The sequence below is a fragment of the Varanus komodoensis genome, unplaced genomic scaffold, assembly GCF_004798865.1.
Source record: "Varanus komodoensis strain SLA01 unplaced genomic scaffold, ASM479886v1 scaffold26, whole genome shotgun sequence".
Taxonomy (NCBI): domain Eukaryota; kingdom Metazoa; phylum Chordata; class Lepidosauria; order Squamata; family Varanidae; genus Varanus; species Varanus komodoensis.
In genome coordinates this window covers 691,362-706,206 of record NW_025335684.1, presented here as the reverse complement: position 1 = coordinate 706,206, position 14,845 = coordinate 691,362, and the positions used below count along the sequence as shown (strand labels likewise).

At 56.7% G+C, this 14,845-nt stretch overlaps 3 protein-coding genes across 5 annotated transcripts in view; 1 reads left to right on the top strand and 2 right to left on the bottom strand.

The window, feature by feature from the left end:
- The window catches only part of MYH11 (myosin heavy chain 11), a 39,056-nt gene extending 36,960 nt beyond the window's left edge, over positions 1–2,096 (bottom strand). For both annotated transcript variants that reach the window (XM_044433505.1, XM_044433507.1), the window contains exon 1: positions 2,012–2,096. The gene's annotated coding sequence lies outside the window, so the exon portion shown is untranslated. The remainder of the gene's footprint in view (positions 1–2,011) is intronic.
- A 5,097-nt stretch (positions 2,097–7,193) lies between these two features.
- Positions 7,194–11,142, bottom strand: CEP20 (centrosomal protein 20). Of its 2 annotated transcripts, XM_044433471.1 has the most exons (5): positions 11,085–11,142; positions 9,982–10,179; positions 9,641–9,725; positions 8,515–8,651; positions 7,194–7,292 (listed from the first exon to the last, which is right to left on the bottom strand). In XM_044433471.1, the coding sequence occupies exons 1-5, from the start codon at positions 11,110–11,112 to the stop codon at positions 7,249–7,251; spliced, it is 492 nt and encodes a 163-aa protein (XP_044289406.1). In that variant the 5' UTR covers positions 11,113–11,142; the 3' UTR covers positions 7,194–7,248. The 2 variants fall into 2 exon arrangements, with proteins under 2 accessions (XP_044289406.1, XP_044289408.1); XM_044433473.1 differs by lacking the exons at positions 7,194–7,292; positions 8,515–8,651 and having other exon boundaries at positions 9,637–9,725.
- Positions 11,143–13,103: 1,961 nt separating this feature from the next.
- The window catches only part of LOC123025135 (multidrug resistance-associated protein 1-like), a 37,400-nt gene continuing 35,658 nt past the window's right edge, over positions 13,104–14,845 (top strand). The window contains exons 1-2 of the mRNA XM_044433644.1: positions 13,104–13,135; positions 14,333–14,695. Of these exons, the coding sequence (XP_044289579.1) occupies positions 13,104–13,135; positions 14,333–14,695 (395 nt within the window). The remainder of the gene's footprint in view (positions 13,136–14,332; positions 14,696–14,845) is intronic.

Genomic DNA, 14,845 nt, shown 5'->3' with positions numbered 1-14,845 from the left:
CATGAGTTCCAGCACCTTTTTTCTTAGAAAAAAACACTGGGAACAGCTCTCGGCTCCCCTCAGAAATGGGCTCTACTGACTGCACTTGGCATCCCCGCTCGCCTTGACTGAATGTCTGGATCCGCAGGCGCCCGCAGCTCGTCCCCGTTCACCTGACCTCCCCCAGGCCTGCGAAGCCGAGCCAAGAGCCAAGCACCCGGCCAGTGAGGAGTCGCTGCCGTTTGCGGAGCTCCCGGGACGCCTGGTTCGGTTTGCACAGAGCCACGTAGGCTACCATATATGGCCATGTTTTCCTCATTACTTGACGATCCGGCCAAAAAAGAAACAGCAAGGCTAATGATAACAAGCGCAAAACAAATACCTTTTAGGGAGTAACAAACCCTCGCAAAGGCAACCATCGCAGGACATAGAGTGTTCATGTGCAGGCTGCCGTGGGGACAGCAAAGCAAGCTGGTGCTTCTAATTAGACGAGAGCATTTCGGAGGCCCTTGCTTAGCAGCCTGCGCCGAGAAACAGGGCGAGCTTCTGGAGAGGCGCGCCTGAGAGAAAGGCCTGCCAAATGGTTGTTTTTAAATTGGGTGCACGGAAAGCAATACCCAGCGGAGGCATCAGCCTGGAGGCCTTGCACAATCCAAGCCCTTCTAAAGGCAGTGCTGCCCTCGGGGGGACGTCGTCTTTGTGCCACCCTGAGCAAAGACAATCATGGGGAAAGGCAGGCGACGTCTTTCAGTGCTGCTTCAGACATCCTATTTCCAGGGAGCTGTCTAAGACGGCCTTCGCCAGCCCCGTGCCCTCCGGATGGACTGCAATGCCCCGTATTCTGCAGCTTATCATGGGGCATGTAGTCCAACATCTCTCGGGACAACCGGTTGGGGAGGGTGGACCTAAAATGTGAGGCATGGGGGGGGGGCAGCAAATGCACGTGGGGCACAGGGGTTCCCGTGGCAAAGGAAAGCGGCTCCATGGCATTTTCGGAGCCACTGCAAGCACAGAGCGGGGCAGCCCTTGCTCCTGGGACAACAGCCAGCCGTGCAAGCTCCGTGCACGGAGGTCCCGGAGATGGTGCTTGCTTTACTGCCATCTACCGGCTTCTTCTGCTCTCCGCAACCCCTGCTGTCGCTCGCCCTCCTCGAGAAAAACGAAAACCAGCAGCCGAAGATTCCCGGACGATGGCCCAGGGCACTCTCGCCGCAGCCCCTTCCGCTCAGCCCTGACCTCTGGCTGGGGTGTTTGGCTTTATTCTGCTTGTTATTGTTAGCCATCCTGAGGCGCTGCTAGTGGCAGACAGGGTAGAAAAGCTTTTAATCAATAATCAATAAACAGAGTTCTTCTGTCGCAGAGATTCTGTGGGCTACCGTGAGACAACAGGGAGCAGAGAGAGAACGCTAGTCAGCAGCAGTCCTATGTCCACCATGACCCCACATCCATTAAGCAAACACCGGAAGTCAGGAGTCGAGCTTGGGTAACAAAAATTAGTCATTGGCGAGCCATCTGCTCCCACCAGAAGAACGCAAGAAAACTTGCAAGATGGGGCATACACAGCCGCGAAAACGCCTCTCGCGCGCTCTTGTGGCACATGCATTCGTTTTTAAAGGACCGGACAGAAAAGCTGCATCTTGGCACTTCTTTCAACATGCACAGCTAACTGCAAAGGGGGCGCATTCTCAGCCTGTTCCCACCTAGGTCACACACACCTGGCACACCTGGCCTCGGTCCCTGCGTGGGCAGGGGGCCTCATGCCCTCCTGGGCCACAAGTCTACTTCCCCTGTTCATGCAACCTGGCTTTTTCAGCTGCCGGTGCACATGCTGCAGCACGGAAATTCGGCTCCCCACGGAACGGAACGCTCCAAGCCAGGCGGGATGGGGATCGGCCTGTGCCGCCGCCTCAAGGGGAAATGTCTGCCTAATTGCTTTTTCAAAGCGCAGCAATTAATTTAGACCGGCGGAGAGTGGCTCTTAAGTCCCAGCCGTGCGGCTTAGCAGATGAATCCCTTCACTGTCGGTACTTACAGAGGTCCGAGTGAGAAGCAGGAAATGGGTCGGAGAGTCCGAAGCCGGTTCTGCTGGCAATGGGGGCAGACCGAGTCTGATCCGCCCGGGCGGCCTCCCTATATAGAGGTGAGCAGGCTGCGTGGGGAGGGGCCCGAGGGACCACCCCCTTCTGGGGGCTAGAAAAGACAGACACGGGAGAGGAAGACTTCCCATTTATTTGAGGGTGTGGATTAACACCCTCTCCACAAGCGGGCGAAAGGGCATCCCCCCGCAGCCCCCTTGATTTATGCCACCGCTTTATGGGATGGCTCAGCTGCTACCAGCCTCCCTTTTCTCCCAACCCCCTGCTCTCTTTTTGAGTGCTCGTTTCCCAGAAATGGTTTTTTTCTGGTCAAAAGCAGCAATACAGCCCCTCTTAACCCCTTCCGGCTTTCTCATGCATCTCGGACGCCAGCAAAGCAGTGGGACGAGCCAGTGAGAGGAGACGGGCGAGAGCGGAGCTTCCCCACCCGACTTCTCCCTAGCAATAAAAGCGGGCTTATCTCGCCGCAGCCTTTTGATGTGGGATTCGGAACGCAAGATTAAATACGTTATGTTCCACTGGAAGGGCCCATTCCGTGGAGGAGCGAGCGGATGAGTCGGTGGGAGAGGCAGGCAGCTATTCCCAAGCCAAGGCCTGGAAGGAGAGACCCCGGAGCATCCCCGTGTGTTTACATAACATTTGGAAACCCTGGCCCCTCTGAGCCCGGCTCGTCCCCGGGGAGCAAAGGGGTCACTTTTTCCCAGCTCTTGCCCTGAGCAGCTTTGCAGAAGTGGCTGCCACTGCAGTCCCGGCTCCTGAGAAAGTCCTGCAAATAATTTATATATATAAATACCTCCCTCTGTCCTTAAATGGGAAAGGAGAGCTGTTAAAGGGCTTGTGGCACTGGAGGGGGGGGCATGGGAGGGCGGACCGGGCCCTGCCGACACCGAGGAAGACGAGGAGGCAGCAGCGCTGGCAAGCCAAAGGCGAGGTGCCTGCAGCCAGCTGGGGGGTCTGCTCCTCATCAAGTTCCCTAAAACTTCCCCACCCACCGCCCGCCGGCCCCCCCCCGCATCCCACCATCCAGGCGCTCAGCGCATCTCCTTTGCCGCAGCCCGCACTCCTCAGACATCCCAAAAAGGGAACACCAGGATGCTCCAGGAATTCCCATCGACATACCGGACGCAAACACCCCTGTGCCACACACCTCCCCGTCCCAAAGCGCAGCGGCCTAAATATGGAGCCCGTGTCAGAGCGGAGACGAGACGAGACGAGCGACTGGCACACCGGCCTCAGGAGGCAGAGCAGGGCGGAGATGGCTCCCCCGCCCCCGCTTGAGTGCCCCCGGGGCAGAGGTGGCCGTTCCCTCCTGCGTGCCCCCGTCAGCGGGAGCCGCTCTCCGGTGTGGCGGCACGTTCCGAAGGGCAGGCGAGTCCCCCACCCGAGGCGAGGCCGCGGGCCGCTCTGCACAAGCCAGCTGCAGCCGCTCGGCGTGGCCACCAGGAGCCGGGCTCTCGCCTGCCCCGTGGGTCAGGAGAAAGGCCGGCCCGGCCCGGCCCGTGGAAGCGGTGTCTCCGCAGAGGTGCCGTGGGGCCCCGCCATCTCCTCTTGCCTGCACCCGCCCTTTCTTCGGCCGCATCACCCATGCGCCACTGCAAACAGGGTCTCCGCACCGACAAAGAGCCCTGTTGGAGCAGCAGAGGGCGGGCGGGCGGGCGGGCAGGACACCCTCCCACGCAGACCTCCCCGCAGTCACCAGCCCACTCAGCGGGGCTTCAGCAAGCCCCCTGACCTCTCCGCCTCGGTTTTCCCACCTGCATTATGGAAACAATGGTGCTGCCCTGCCTCAGGGGGCCGTTGGAAGGACTGCTGCGGCGGCAGCGCATGCCGGTATTAATGGCAGCAGTTCAGCAGCTAGTGCCGAGGCGGAAAGTTGACCGCCTCCAGGCAGCTGCAACTCCCACACTGGTGAGAGGGGTCCCGGAAGAGCCAGGCGGGCCGGTGGGGTCCAGGGCTTGAGACTCGAGGTGGAACACGGGCGCACGGCGAAGGAGGGGGAGGCCTGCTCCCCCACAAGAGGCTGCCAGTCAGTGCTAACCAGGGTGCCCTGCAAGTCCAGTCCAAGCTGCACAGGGTGAGGTGTGAGAGAAATGTCTGCCTGGGACCCCCCACCCCCTTCAGCAGGAGCAGGCATGAGCCAGAGGCGTGACCGCTGGACCTGGGAGATGTGGGTTCGAGGCCCCGGCCGGCCATGGAGCTCCCTGGGTGACTGGGCCACCCATTCTCAGCCTCACCTACCTAGCAGGGCTGTTGTTAAGATAAAATGGAGCTTTGTAAGCTGACTTGGGCTTTTCACAACAGGAAAAAGGTGGGAGATAAATCGAGATAGAGACCAGGCGGGCCTGTCATCGACCGGCTTAGTCCATATTCACGCAACTGCTTCATGTTGCACAGAAGCCAGAGCAGCAAAGACAAGGGAGCGACTCCCCCAACTTCCCCCCTGCCCCAGGTGCTGTCAGGCTGCGATGCCCGTCACCCTCAGCCCTCTGTGATGTGCTAGGAAGGGTCGCTCAGCATCACTGGGGCTCCAAGGCCGAAGCAGAAGGACCCCTTGCTGCCACCCGTTCCTTGAGGGAGGCTATGAAGACCCGAAGGGGGAGAAGAAACTAACATCCTAAAATAAGCACGGACGATCACGCCACGGTGTTCCCTGAAGCGGCCGCAGAAATGCCCACACCTTTCGATAGCAGCGACTTAAAAAGGAGTGGAAATTCTTTCTCTGGCCTTCGGTTCACATATGTTGGGAGGGCTGCTGGAGGACGAGTGAGCTTCCCAGCGCGGATGATTTATAGGGCGATACAGAAGCGAGCTGGAAAGTCTTTGCACGATTAATGCCAGGCATGGCATGCGGCCATCTTTTTTCGCTCCTCAAGCTGCGTCTGAACCGCTCGATGTCCTTGGATCCCCAAGTTGCTCAAAGAAGCACAAGCAACACCCGCCGAGCAGAGCAGAACACAACACGGAAACAATCTGGAACAGAATAAAACAACAAATACCTTTAAAGCATTAGAACAAAAGCAGTAAAGCGAAGCAGAGCCCCAGTCGAGCATAAATCAGAGACAGCTTCAGCAGACAGACACATTTCCAGGAGACGTGTGGATCGCTTGAGCCGCATGCCAGGAATATTCCAGAGGGAGAAAGCCACCTGCAGGAAAACCAGGAGGCGGGTTAGCACCTGACCACATGCTGCTGCTTTTGGAACCCCCTGCAAGGGGTCAATTCGGGGTGCCCAGGGGAGCGGGTGAGGCAGCTGGAGCCCTCCTGCGGCCGGTCGGTGGCTGGATGGGAACCTCCCGCTAGCCCCATACAGTCCGAATGCGAGCAAGAGAGGAGTTTAGCGCACTAAAATAAAACCAAGCCACAAGCCAGAAACGGTCCGGGCTCACATACCTGCGCGCGAACCGAACTGCTGCCGCTGAGCTCACCAGGCCTGGAATCGCTTCGGCTGGTGCGCTTGGGGAGTGTGAGAGCTGCGCCACGGTGGCAGTGAGCGATCGGCGGAGTAGCGACCGCCAAGGCCAAGCGATTCCGCCCTCTGCGTGACGCCAGCCGGGAGAGAAGAGCAGGACGTCCTGTTCACGGCTCAGCCTTGGCTTGCCGAGGGTCTGAAAACGAAGTTTCAGACGTGGGACTAGGAAGGCAAGATGCCTGCTCACGCTGTGCCACCCCCTCCATTCACCCTGCCTGGTACCAGTGACTAAGTTGGCACGAAGCTTTCCAGGACTTCAGGCTGGAGTTCTTCTGGGCCTACCTGGAGACGCTTGGCAGTTACAGCCCTTTATGTTGAGCGTCGGACAGGTCCCCCCACGCCCAGGTAGAACCCCGGGAATGTGCAGAGCACCCTGCCCCCCCCCACCTCGGCCACACAATCAGCGCCCCCAGATCTGACATTGTGCAGGGCACAATGGTGGAACGGGCACCCCAGCAAGGTTCACCCTCGGAACTCATGTTTAATCGTGCAGAGTATCTTCTTTGGAATTAGTCCCTGGACGATCCTTCCCGAGGAGAGCGCACCACACGCCCTGCCATCCCGAGAGCAGCACTGAGCAGCGCACTGGGCTGAGCGCCAGCCTGGCCCGGCTGCCCAAACCCCACCTTGCCAAGGAGCCAGGCGGGCCTCCACAGGAAGCATCCCCTGCCCAGGGCCTTGGCACAGATCTTTAAAAATGTCAGGTGCTGCCATGGTGGCTTCTTGTACTTGTGCGAGATTGAAGCACTGACCACCAGGTAAGATGGTTGAAAAGTGAGCAATTGCTACATGCTGGAATGAAAACTTCCTACGTAACATGTATAGTTCCCCACGAGTCAAATGAAATGATACTCCTGGGTTCATTTCGGGAGGGATTGTGTGATGTCAAAAAAGGGAAGAGGTACAGCAGTGCTGGGACATGGAAGGATCACACCCTTCCAAGGCAGGTTCAGTTGCTCTTGGTCTATTCCCTGGTGCAAGGGGCTCCCCTGACCTCACGCCGTTGGCTTCCTTCCAAGACGCACCAAAGACATTCTGCAAGCGGTCAGGATGTTCAGGAGCATCCACAACACTGCAGTGGCGGCTGATGGGAGTCACAGGCCGAAACCTCCAAGGGCCACAGACAGCACTGTCTTGGCAACGTGCCCGTCGGCTAGCCCAACAGTGACATAATGTACTTTAGCCATGGCTTCACACAGTCCCGTGTTCCACACTGGAAGATACTTCTGGCATCAACAGTCATTTTCTTTGCAATTCAGCTGCTGCCCCTTCCTGTGAAAATTCCCTATTGTTGTGGGAGAATCCCTGTCTGTGATCAAATAAACGGCTAGCCTTGGAAATCAACATTTAAAATAAAATTTTAATTGTTGGCATATATACAAGAGCAAAAATAGAACTCAACCAGCGTATCAAATGGCAGAGGCCCTGCCTGCTGTGTGACTGATCGCCATCATCTTGTGCACTAACACAGGCATAATTTCACCAAAAAAAATATGCTATGAATCCATGGCCAGTTGACCATCTGGGCTAGAATTGCAAGGCCAACCTCAGCACAAAGTCCGGAAACGGCTCCTACACAAGCCATCAGTCTTACTGGAACAGAACAGAATTGTTCTCACAGTAACAGACACAAACAGTCACTCCCCAGGAAAAGCTCTCGATAGTTTATTTCATCTGTGTGGGCCCCGTGAAGCAAACGCATCTTCAAGTCTTGTGTCTCCCCCCCAGTCCTGGTTCCGCACCAGTGCCTGCAAATTAAAATAGCGATGGTATGAACATTTGAGCATTGCCTGCAACGCCGCAAACACAAGACGGCCAATGCCAACGCTGAGTGGGTTGCTCAAAACAATCGCATTTTCCATTAAACCGAACCTAGAGAAAGCACCCAGTGTCATGGCAGTGGTTTATCTGTGAGGTTTCTCCACACAGAGACAAAAAAAGTCTACCCAGAATTCCCACTTTTCTTGAAAGAGGCTCTTAAGCAGCTCTGAGTTATTTAAAAGTTGGTCTAAGACAACGGCCCTCTCACCCGACTACGCTCCTGCTTCCCCTGCTCCTGCAGCCCAGTAGGACAAAGGCTAGTCGTGTGACCCCAGTCCAGCCTTCCTATGCATTTGCTTCGGTGACGTCCCACTGAATTCAATAGCAGCCACTTCTGCATTAACAGGCACACTGCTCCAGGCTTCCAAAAGGGAGGAATGTTTAACAGCTTCCGTTTTCTTCCACCATCCAGTTATTTGGATATTTAATATTCCACTGTCAAAAGAGTTTTGCAGAGCTGTTCCCAATATTACAGTTTCTAGGCTCATGCATTAGCATAATTACTTTAATTTTAATTTTATTTTTATCACCAAGGACAGCAGAGCAAACAGAGCCTCTAAACAATCCAAGTTAAGGCCAGAGATCCAGTAGGGTTGGGAGAGCCAGAACGGTTTCACGCGATGCGAAGACGACGACACGCCGGCCCAAGTAAAGCTCTCTGGGAAGGGGCTGCCAGCTGGGGCTTGCCACAAAAGCTCTTTCCAGCCTCCATCTTCCTCCCTTTTGACAGTGACAGAAGCTGGCAAAGGGTGTGCGAGGTGGGCGGCCACGGCTCCAGGGCACAACACCCGCTCGGCACCCCTGGAAGAACTCCAAGCGTGGCGGGGAAAACCCGTGCCCCGAGCCCTGGAGGGAGCGCCGCGGCTGCCGGTCAGTGGCACCAGTCCTGGGTTACACTGTCATGGGTCTGGCTCAGGCAAGGCAGCTTGCGGTGCTGGATTGAGTAACGTGCCCCAGGCCCTCAGGCATGGACCAGCTCAAGGACCAAAACGCAGCCCCCAAGGCCCCGGATCCTTTTACGTCTCGACATGAAAAGGTCCTCACGGTTCTAAAACTGTTTTGTGCACCAGAAGAGTACCTCCTCCTTCCCTTCAATGGGAAGTCTGTTTACAAGAGTTGCTCTGCATTTGAAAACTACACGGACCGTACCTGTTTGGCTCCTTTGCTGAGATGACTTGCTGAGGTTCCGCCTTGAAAACGGCAACGGTGATGGCCGGGGGAGTGCCTGGGAGACCTTTTCCTCGTGACCATGCAGCAGCTGGGCTACAATGCCGTACAGAAGTGGCCTGTTAAAGACAGAGCACACTGGAGTGGGGGAGAAGGGAGCCTGAGGGAGCACGGGGCCCCGTCAGGCCTCCTCCACAGCTCGCTCCTTTCCGTGGGACTTGCACGCAGGAATTCCCTTCTGGATTGTGCTGACAGACTTCAAACTGGAAAAATTTGTGAGACCTGAACCTAGGGCTGGTCTCCATTCCTCCAGCCCATTGTAAAGGAGCTAAAGCACCTCTCTTTAATTTAGCCTTTCAAACTGTTTGCAGTGGCTGTTGCTTTGGTATTTTAAGAGAGCTTATTGTGTTTGTTTTTATGCATTTTTATTGGAATTTCTTGGTGCTGCCTTTGTAACATTTGCAAGAAAGGCACACAGATTTTATCAACAACTGTATTGGTTCAGAAGTAAGATTCTTCAAGTCAAATGTGATTTACTTCCAAGAAAGTACTCAGAAAGCACACTTCATTAATTTGCCGTACTTTTATATTACCTCACTGCAAGAATCAAAGACAAAGTACAACTAAAGCATAGGCAGCAACATAAAAGCTAAACACCACTAAAGTCTGAGTTTAAAAGATGCCTCTTTCTTAACTCCATTTCATAAAGCCAAGGGAGCAGGGTCAAATCTTAACAGTATAGCAAGAGTCATCCATTTTATGGAGCAACTTGACAAAAAAGTACTTCTATGCATACCCAGTGAAGGGGCCTGTCCTGAAGATCTCAGTAATCAGAGATTCATAAAAAGGCTATCCTATCTGTTTCCTAGACACTGCTGAAATATAAAACCAAACTAGAATACTAAAGTGAACAAAATTAAAAATGACTGGCAGCTAGTAACAGAAACACCAGCCTCCAGATGGAGATAACTTTGCTTTAAAAGCTTCATGAAGAGCAGCACAAACATTGTTTGCACTTTCCTGCACATAAATGATTTGAAGGTTTCCATTACATCAGGGTCAAAGCCTAAGCATGCATTGAAAATCCAGAAGGAATCTATCATCTTACACTGATCTGCTGCTAGAATCTTCAACTATATTCAGCTCATTTACAAGAAATTCCCGGTCAAGGGGAACTTCAGGCTGGCCAGATTCTGAAAAGAAAAACACAAACATGTCAGCTTTCCAGTTCGCTTCTTTCCCCTGAAGTATGTTAAACAAACCTTCTCACTCTGGTAACTCCCTTTGTTCCTGGCTTGCAAATGACCATCAACAGGTGATACAACTGCCTCCAGGAGCCTCACATGGCGCCTTTTGGGGGATTTATTTCTACCAGATCTTTAAATAGCCATTGCCTAATAGATGCCTGTTTTTTTATCGTGTAAGTAATGTCAATAGAGAAATATTTACCAGCTGTGAGAACAGAAGCAGCGTACTTGTATTTGTTGAACTCCAAGTATTCCCGAATCAGTTCATTGATGAGAAGATTCTCGTGGGACAGTGACGGCCGGGGTTCACTTCGGTCATCCAATGCATGGAAGACTTCCGCTCGGATCCTCGCTCTTACCTGTCCTAGCGTTCCCCTCTTCTCCAGAGTATCTTTTAAAACTAGGAGCACAAAACCAGGCAACAGTTTCATTACTAGAAATCCCAGGACGACAATGCAGATCTTAAAATGGCTATTGGGAAACAAAGAAACTTCTCAGGGAGTTGAAAATGAGGGACTGCTGAATTAGAACTCATAACAGGTTTAATTTTATCACCTAAGGCTTTAACTAGAATAATAGTTTTTTTCCCCCTACTCTATTTCTGTTCTTTGATTTAGGTAGAATGCTGGGTATTTGTGTTATTAGCAACGGCTGCACTGTAAATACCAATAATGTGATTGTCACTTTCAGTACTTTCTGCAGTAAACTGCATTCTGCTCTCACAGTTTATGGGTTCCTCCTCTGCAATAGACATCGTATATAAATCAGAGTATCCCACCCGTCTGATGAAGTGCGCTACTTGTTTGTTAGCTCTTTGTAAGAAAAAAGCAGGAGAGAAATCGAGCAGCGACACACGCCCCGCTCCTCTGGCCGCTCTCCACCTTCCCCCGCAACAACCCTGTGCGGCGGCTCCGCGGAGCGTCTGCGACTGGCCCGGGGCCCACCTGCGGGCCCCACGGCTGCACACGGATCAGACCCCAGACCACCCGAGCCCCGGTCACCGCTGCGCCACGCTGGCCCTCCCCAAAAGCAGCAAAACAGCACTTAAAGAAAACGAACAGCAAAAGCCGCAGCCGAGTTAGAGAGCAAAGCATATCGGTAGCTTTCCGGAGGCCACGGAGCTCACGCGGCCGCCTTCGGGCAGCCACCGACGCTCAACGCGGCCTACCTCACAGGGCCGTTGTGGGGAGAAACGGAAGGCGGCCGAGAAGCGCCTGGGCCGCCCCGGGCTCCTCCCGGGAGAAGAAGCGGCGCCCCGGGCACCTCGGGCCGAGGCCAGCCGGGCGCCTCGCCAGCCGAGCTCACCTGCTTTCAGCTCGGAGAGCGTCGCCATCTTGGCCGCGGGCGGAATCGCGAGGGGTGCCCGGATGTAAACAGCCCGCGCGCCGCTCGGCCGTCGCCCTGACAACCGCGCGCGCATGCGCGCCTTCTTCCCGCCTTACTAAGCGTCCTCTGCTTCTCATTGGCTGCCGGCTTGGCCAATCACGTGCCCCCGGCCCTCCCGCTTGCTCTGGGGGATGCGGTTCGTGCGCCCGCGGACTTGCTCGCGAGGAGGCCCCGCCGCCGCCGCTGCCGCCGCCTGCTTAACCCGGGCAGCCCCAGCAGCTGTTGCCCAGCTCCTGCCCTCCGACCCTTGCACTGCCTTGCTGGGGAGGAGAGCTCTACCGGTTGGGTTCTCGGCCTGCCCGCGGCCGTTTATTTATTGATTTGCACCCGTCGCGAGCTCGCGGCGCCCGCCGGGGCCGGTGGCATCTCTCCAGCCAGGGCCGCCGCCGTGGCCCCTGGCGCCGCAATGCCACGAGCGTGCAGTGAGCACGCAGGGCCGGTGGCGGCGCCAGCCCCGGTTCTCCAGCGCCAGATGCAGCCTGGAGGGAGGGGGGGCAGGTGGCGCTCCCTGGGAGCAGCTCCCACGAGGGGCCCCCCGCCAAGAAACCTCGGCAGGATGTGGCCCTGCTTTTCGATCCGCTAAAAACAGCAAAATGCAATGGCAGAACGCAGTAAAAGTGCATTGAAAAAGAGGGTGGCGAAAAACAAACATCGCCTGCCCTCCCCCCCCACCCCCGGAAACAACAGGCAGCCCAAGGCAGCGTGTTTGACCAGCACCGAAAAGGCCCTGCGGGTCCCCCGAAATACACGGAGAGGGCCGTGCTTCACGCCAGGCAAGCTCTCTGCCCTGTTAATAGCAGCAAGAGGGACAGCTTGCCTCTGGCATGAACCTGCCAGTTTGGACTGAATTGCTGCCAGAAGAAAGGGACTGTCTGAATTGCCATCGAAAGTGCCAGGTTGTTCCCGCCTCTCTTGCGCACTGGTTGTCTCCGTCCTGCAGCCTTAAAGCATTTCCTGCCTGGCCCTTGTCTCCTCTAGGCAGGAGGCGCTCACCAGGCAGAGACCGCACAGGAGCCCATTCGAGGGTCGGAACTGGGCTGTCGCTGCAGCATGGGTCGTAATGTTAGCCACAACCAGGCCGTAAGGAGAGCCCGTGGCTTGTTCCCCACGACGTGTCGTCTCCGGTGGGTTTCGGCAACAACCGATGGCTCAGTGGCCACCTATGGTCAGCCTCCGAGTGGGAGCTTCGTGTTCTCTGACCAGAGTGTGACCAGTCTGAGCTCTGGAGGAAATACTGGGAGAACCCGAGTCAGTCTTTCGCTTCAGAGTCTTCTAGGGAAGCATCATAAGCAGCTATTTCCTATTTCTGTTCCATGCACTAGAGGGCAATGTGGACACGCTTGGCAGGAACGCTCTGCTCAGATCTTTTTCTTGCTCTGCCGCACTCGCCTGGCTGCCTCCCTCCTGGCCTGCCTCCTCGGCCCGAAGAGAGGAACCCCAACCCGCTGAACCACACGCCCTCTTCCTTTGCCACCCTATTGCTGGCCCTACAAATGAGCAAAGCACACGTCTCGCTAAACAGAGAGAGATGTGCAGCGCATGTGGAAGGGAGCGGAGTTGCTGATTTACCACAAAAACAAATGTGGTTTCTTAGAAGCCCTCCTACAAATTGCCCCCATTAAAAGAAAGCGTAACACAAAACGTGCCAGAAATGGTTTCCCCTGTGAATTCATTGTGGCTTCTAAATTCGGTGCAAGCTGTTCTTCTGAAAGATGCAAGCTGTGATGTGTGATCTGGGTAAGTCTGTTGGGTATCTCAGCAGTCATCGCCATCTTCGCCCTAAAGTGTGCGAGGCAAAAGTGAACGCTCAAACCTCGCGGGTGAGCGGGTGGAGAAGAGGCGCTCCTCGACCGTTCCGCTCTCCCGACCCGACCACCTCAGTCTGACCACCGCGCTTACTGGCTCTGCCCTGCCCACCACTTCATCCCCACGACGGGAATGACGCCCTCTTCTTCTGTGCGCCGGGAGAGGTGCGCTGGATCAGGTCTGCAAGAAAAGGCGTTGCTTGTCCGCATGGAGCGTTGCAAGTCCTCTCTTTGAAATCAGTGGAGCTTCAGAAGATCAGAGGAGCCTGGTTGGCACAGCGAAGGCCTCGGACTCGCCCTGCATCCTGCTTCCTGCAGGGCCGACTGCCGGATGCCCAGACGGAAGGCCGCCAGCAGGGCGGGAGCAAGATCACCCTCCGGCTCAGGCCCCCTCCTGCACCTTTCTTAGAAAAGCTTAGGGCTAGGTAGTGCTTGGATCCAGAACAGGTAAGTGATCATCATCTGAAATTTGCCTCCAGAAATGCTCCTCTCCCCCATTGCTCAGATAGGAACAACTCCAATAAATATACGTGAGAGCAGCAGTCTTGTGTCCATTCGGAGGGCCAGCCCCACGCGCGCAGGACTGTCTTTTCCTTCCAGACAGTTCCCAGCCCCAGCCAGCCACTGAAAGCGCGGGACCCTTGCTGCCCAACCACGCACTGGATTGCAGCCTTATGGGGACACTGGCTGCTTCAGGGCCATGACACCGGACTGGTGTTTGAAATGCAGGCCCTGTACACTCCCCACATCTCTTTAGACCCCCATTCTCCCTCCTCGCCATTGCCAAACGTTCGGCTGCAGGCTCCGTGTGGCGAGCAGCTGTCCTTTTGAGTACCACGAGCGTGTTTATGTTGCTGCTGGGTTTTCCAACAACGGCACAATGAATCCAGCCTTGTGCACAGGTGTGACGGCCAGATCTGGAAATGCTGGCAGCGGGGGCCGGAAGGGCAGCGGGGGTCAGCCGCAGCAAGAATAGAGCAAGCATGAAACGGGAAGAGGCACAAAGAACAGAGGACACTGGAGAGCAGCCAGAAACGGTTCAAAGCCGATGGAACCGTGGGATCCACTGTCTTGCGTGTGGAGGCAGCGGTGGCCACTGACCTCAACCTGGAAGGAGGCCCAGCTGGGAGGAGGGAGCTGCAGGCAGGCCGGGAAACGCGTCTTGAGTCTTGGTGCACTGACTCCCAGGAAGGGCCTGAGCAGATCCTAAGCATGTGGACTCAGCCCCGCCCCCCCAGGTGCAGTGGGGCGGCCTCCCCGGAAAGTGGTCGGGGAGCACTGCCCAGCGCTCCGTCACTCTTGTGAGGAGGAGGAATTGGGTGGGGGATCTGCCCGGTTGTGCCCGCCTTTTCATGGGACCAGCTCTTCGGCCCCCGTGGGTGCCGAGCGGCCCTGGCAGCAGCTCGACCCCGGGGCTGAGCTGTCGGACGGCGGGCCGGTGCTGAAAGGCGGCTGCGGCACCGTCGGAACCGGGCTGCACCGGCAAGCCACGGCGCGCCACCCCTGCGCACTGCAGGAGCCGCGGCCTGTGCTGCCCGCGGGCTGTGGCCACGGCTCTCCAGCTCCCGGCCCTGTGCCGCGGCTGGGGAACACGGGCGGGAGGATCCTGCTGGGCGGCTGGAGGGGGGCTGTGCGAGTGGAGGGCGGGCCTGCGGGGGCCCCGGGTCCGGGGCGCCACTCGCAGCCCGCCGAGTGCTCGTCCGAGCCGGGCCGCGGAGGCAGGCGGTGCGCAGGCCGGCCGCGCTCCCCCGCGTGGAGAAGGCCCGTGCGGACCCCTCGACGGGCGGGCGGGCACGGTCACTCCCGCGGGCTCCCGCGTCGTGGGGACGCGCCCGGCCGCGCGCAGCCCGGCAGCACGCGTGGCCCGGCCCGGAG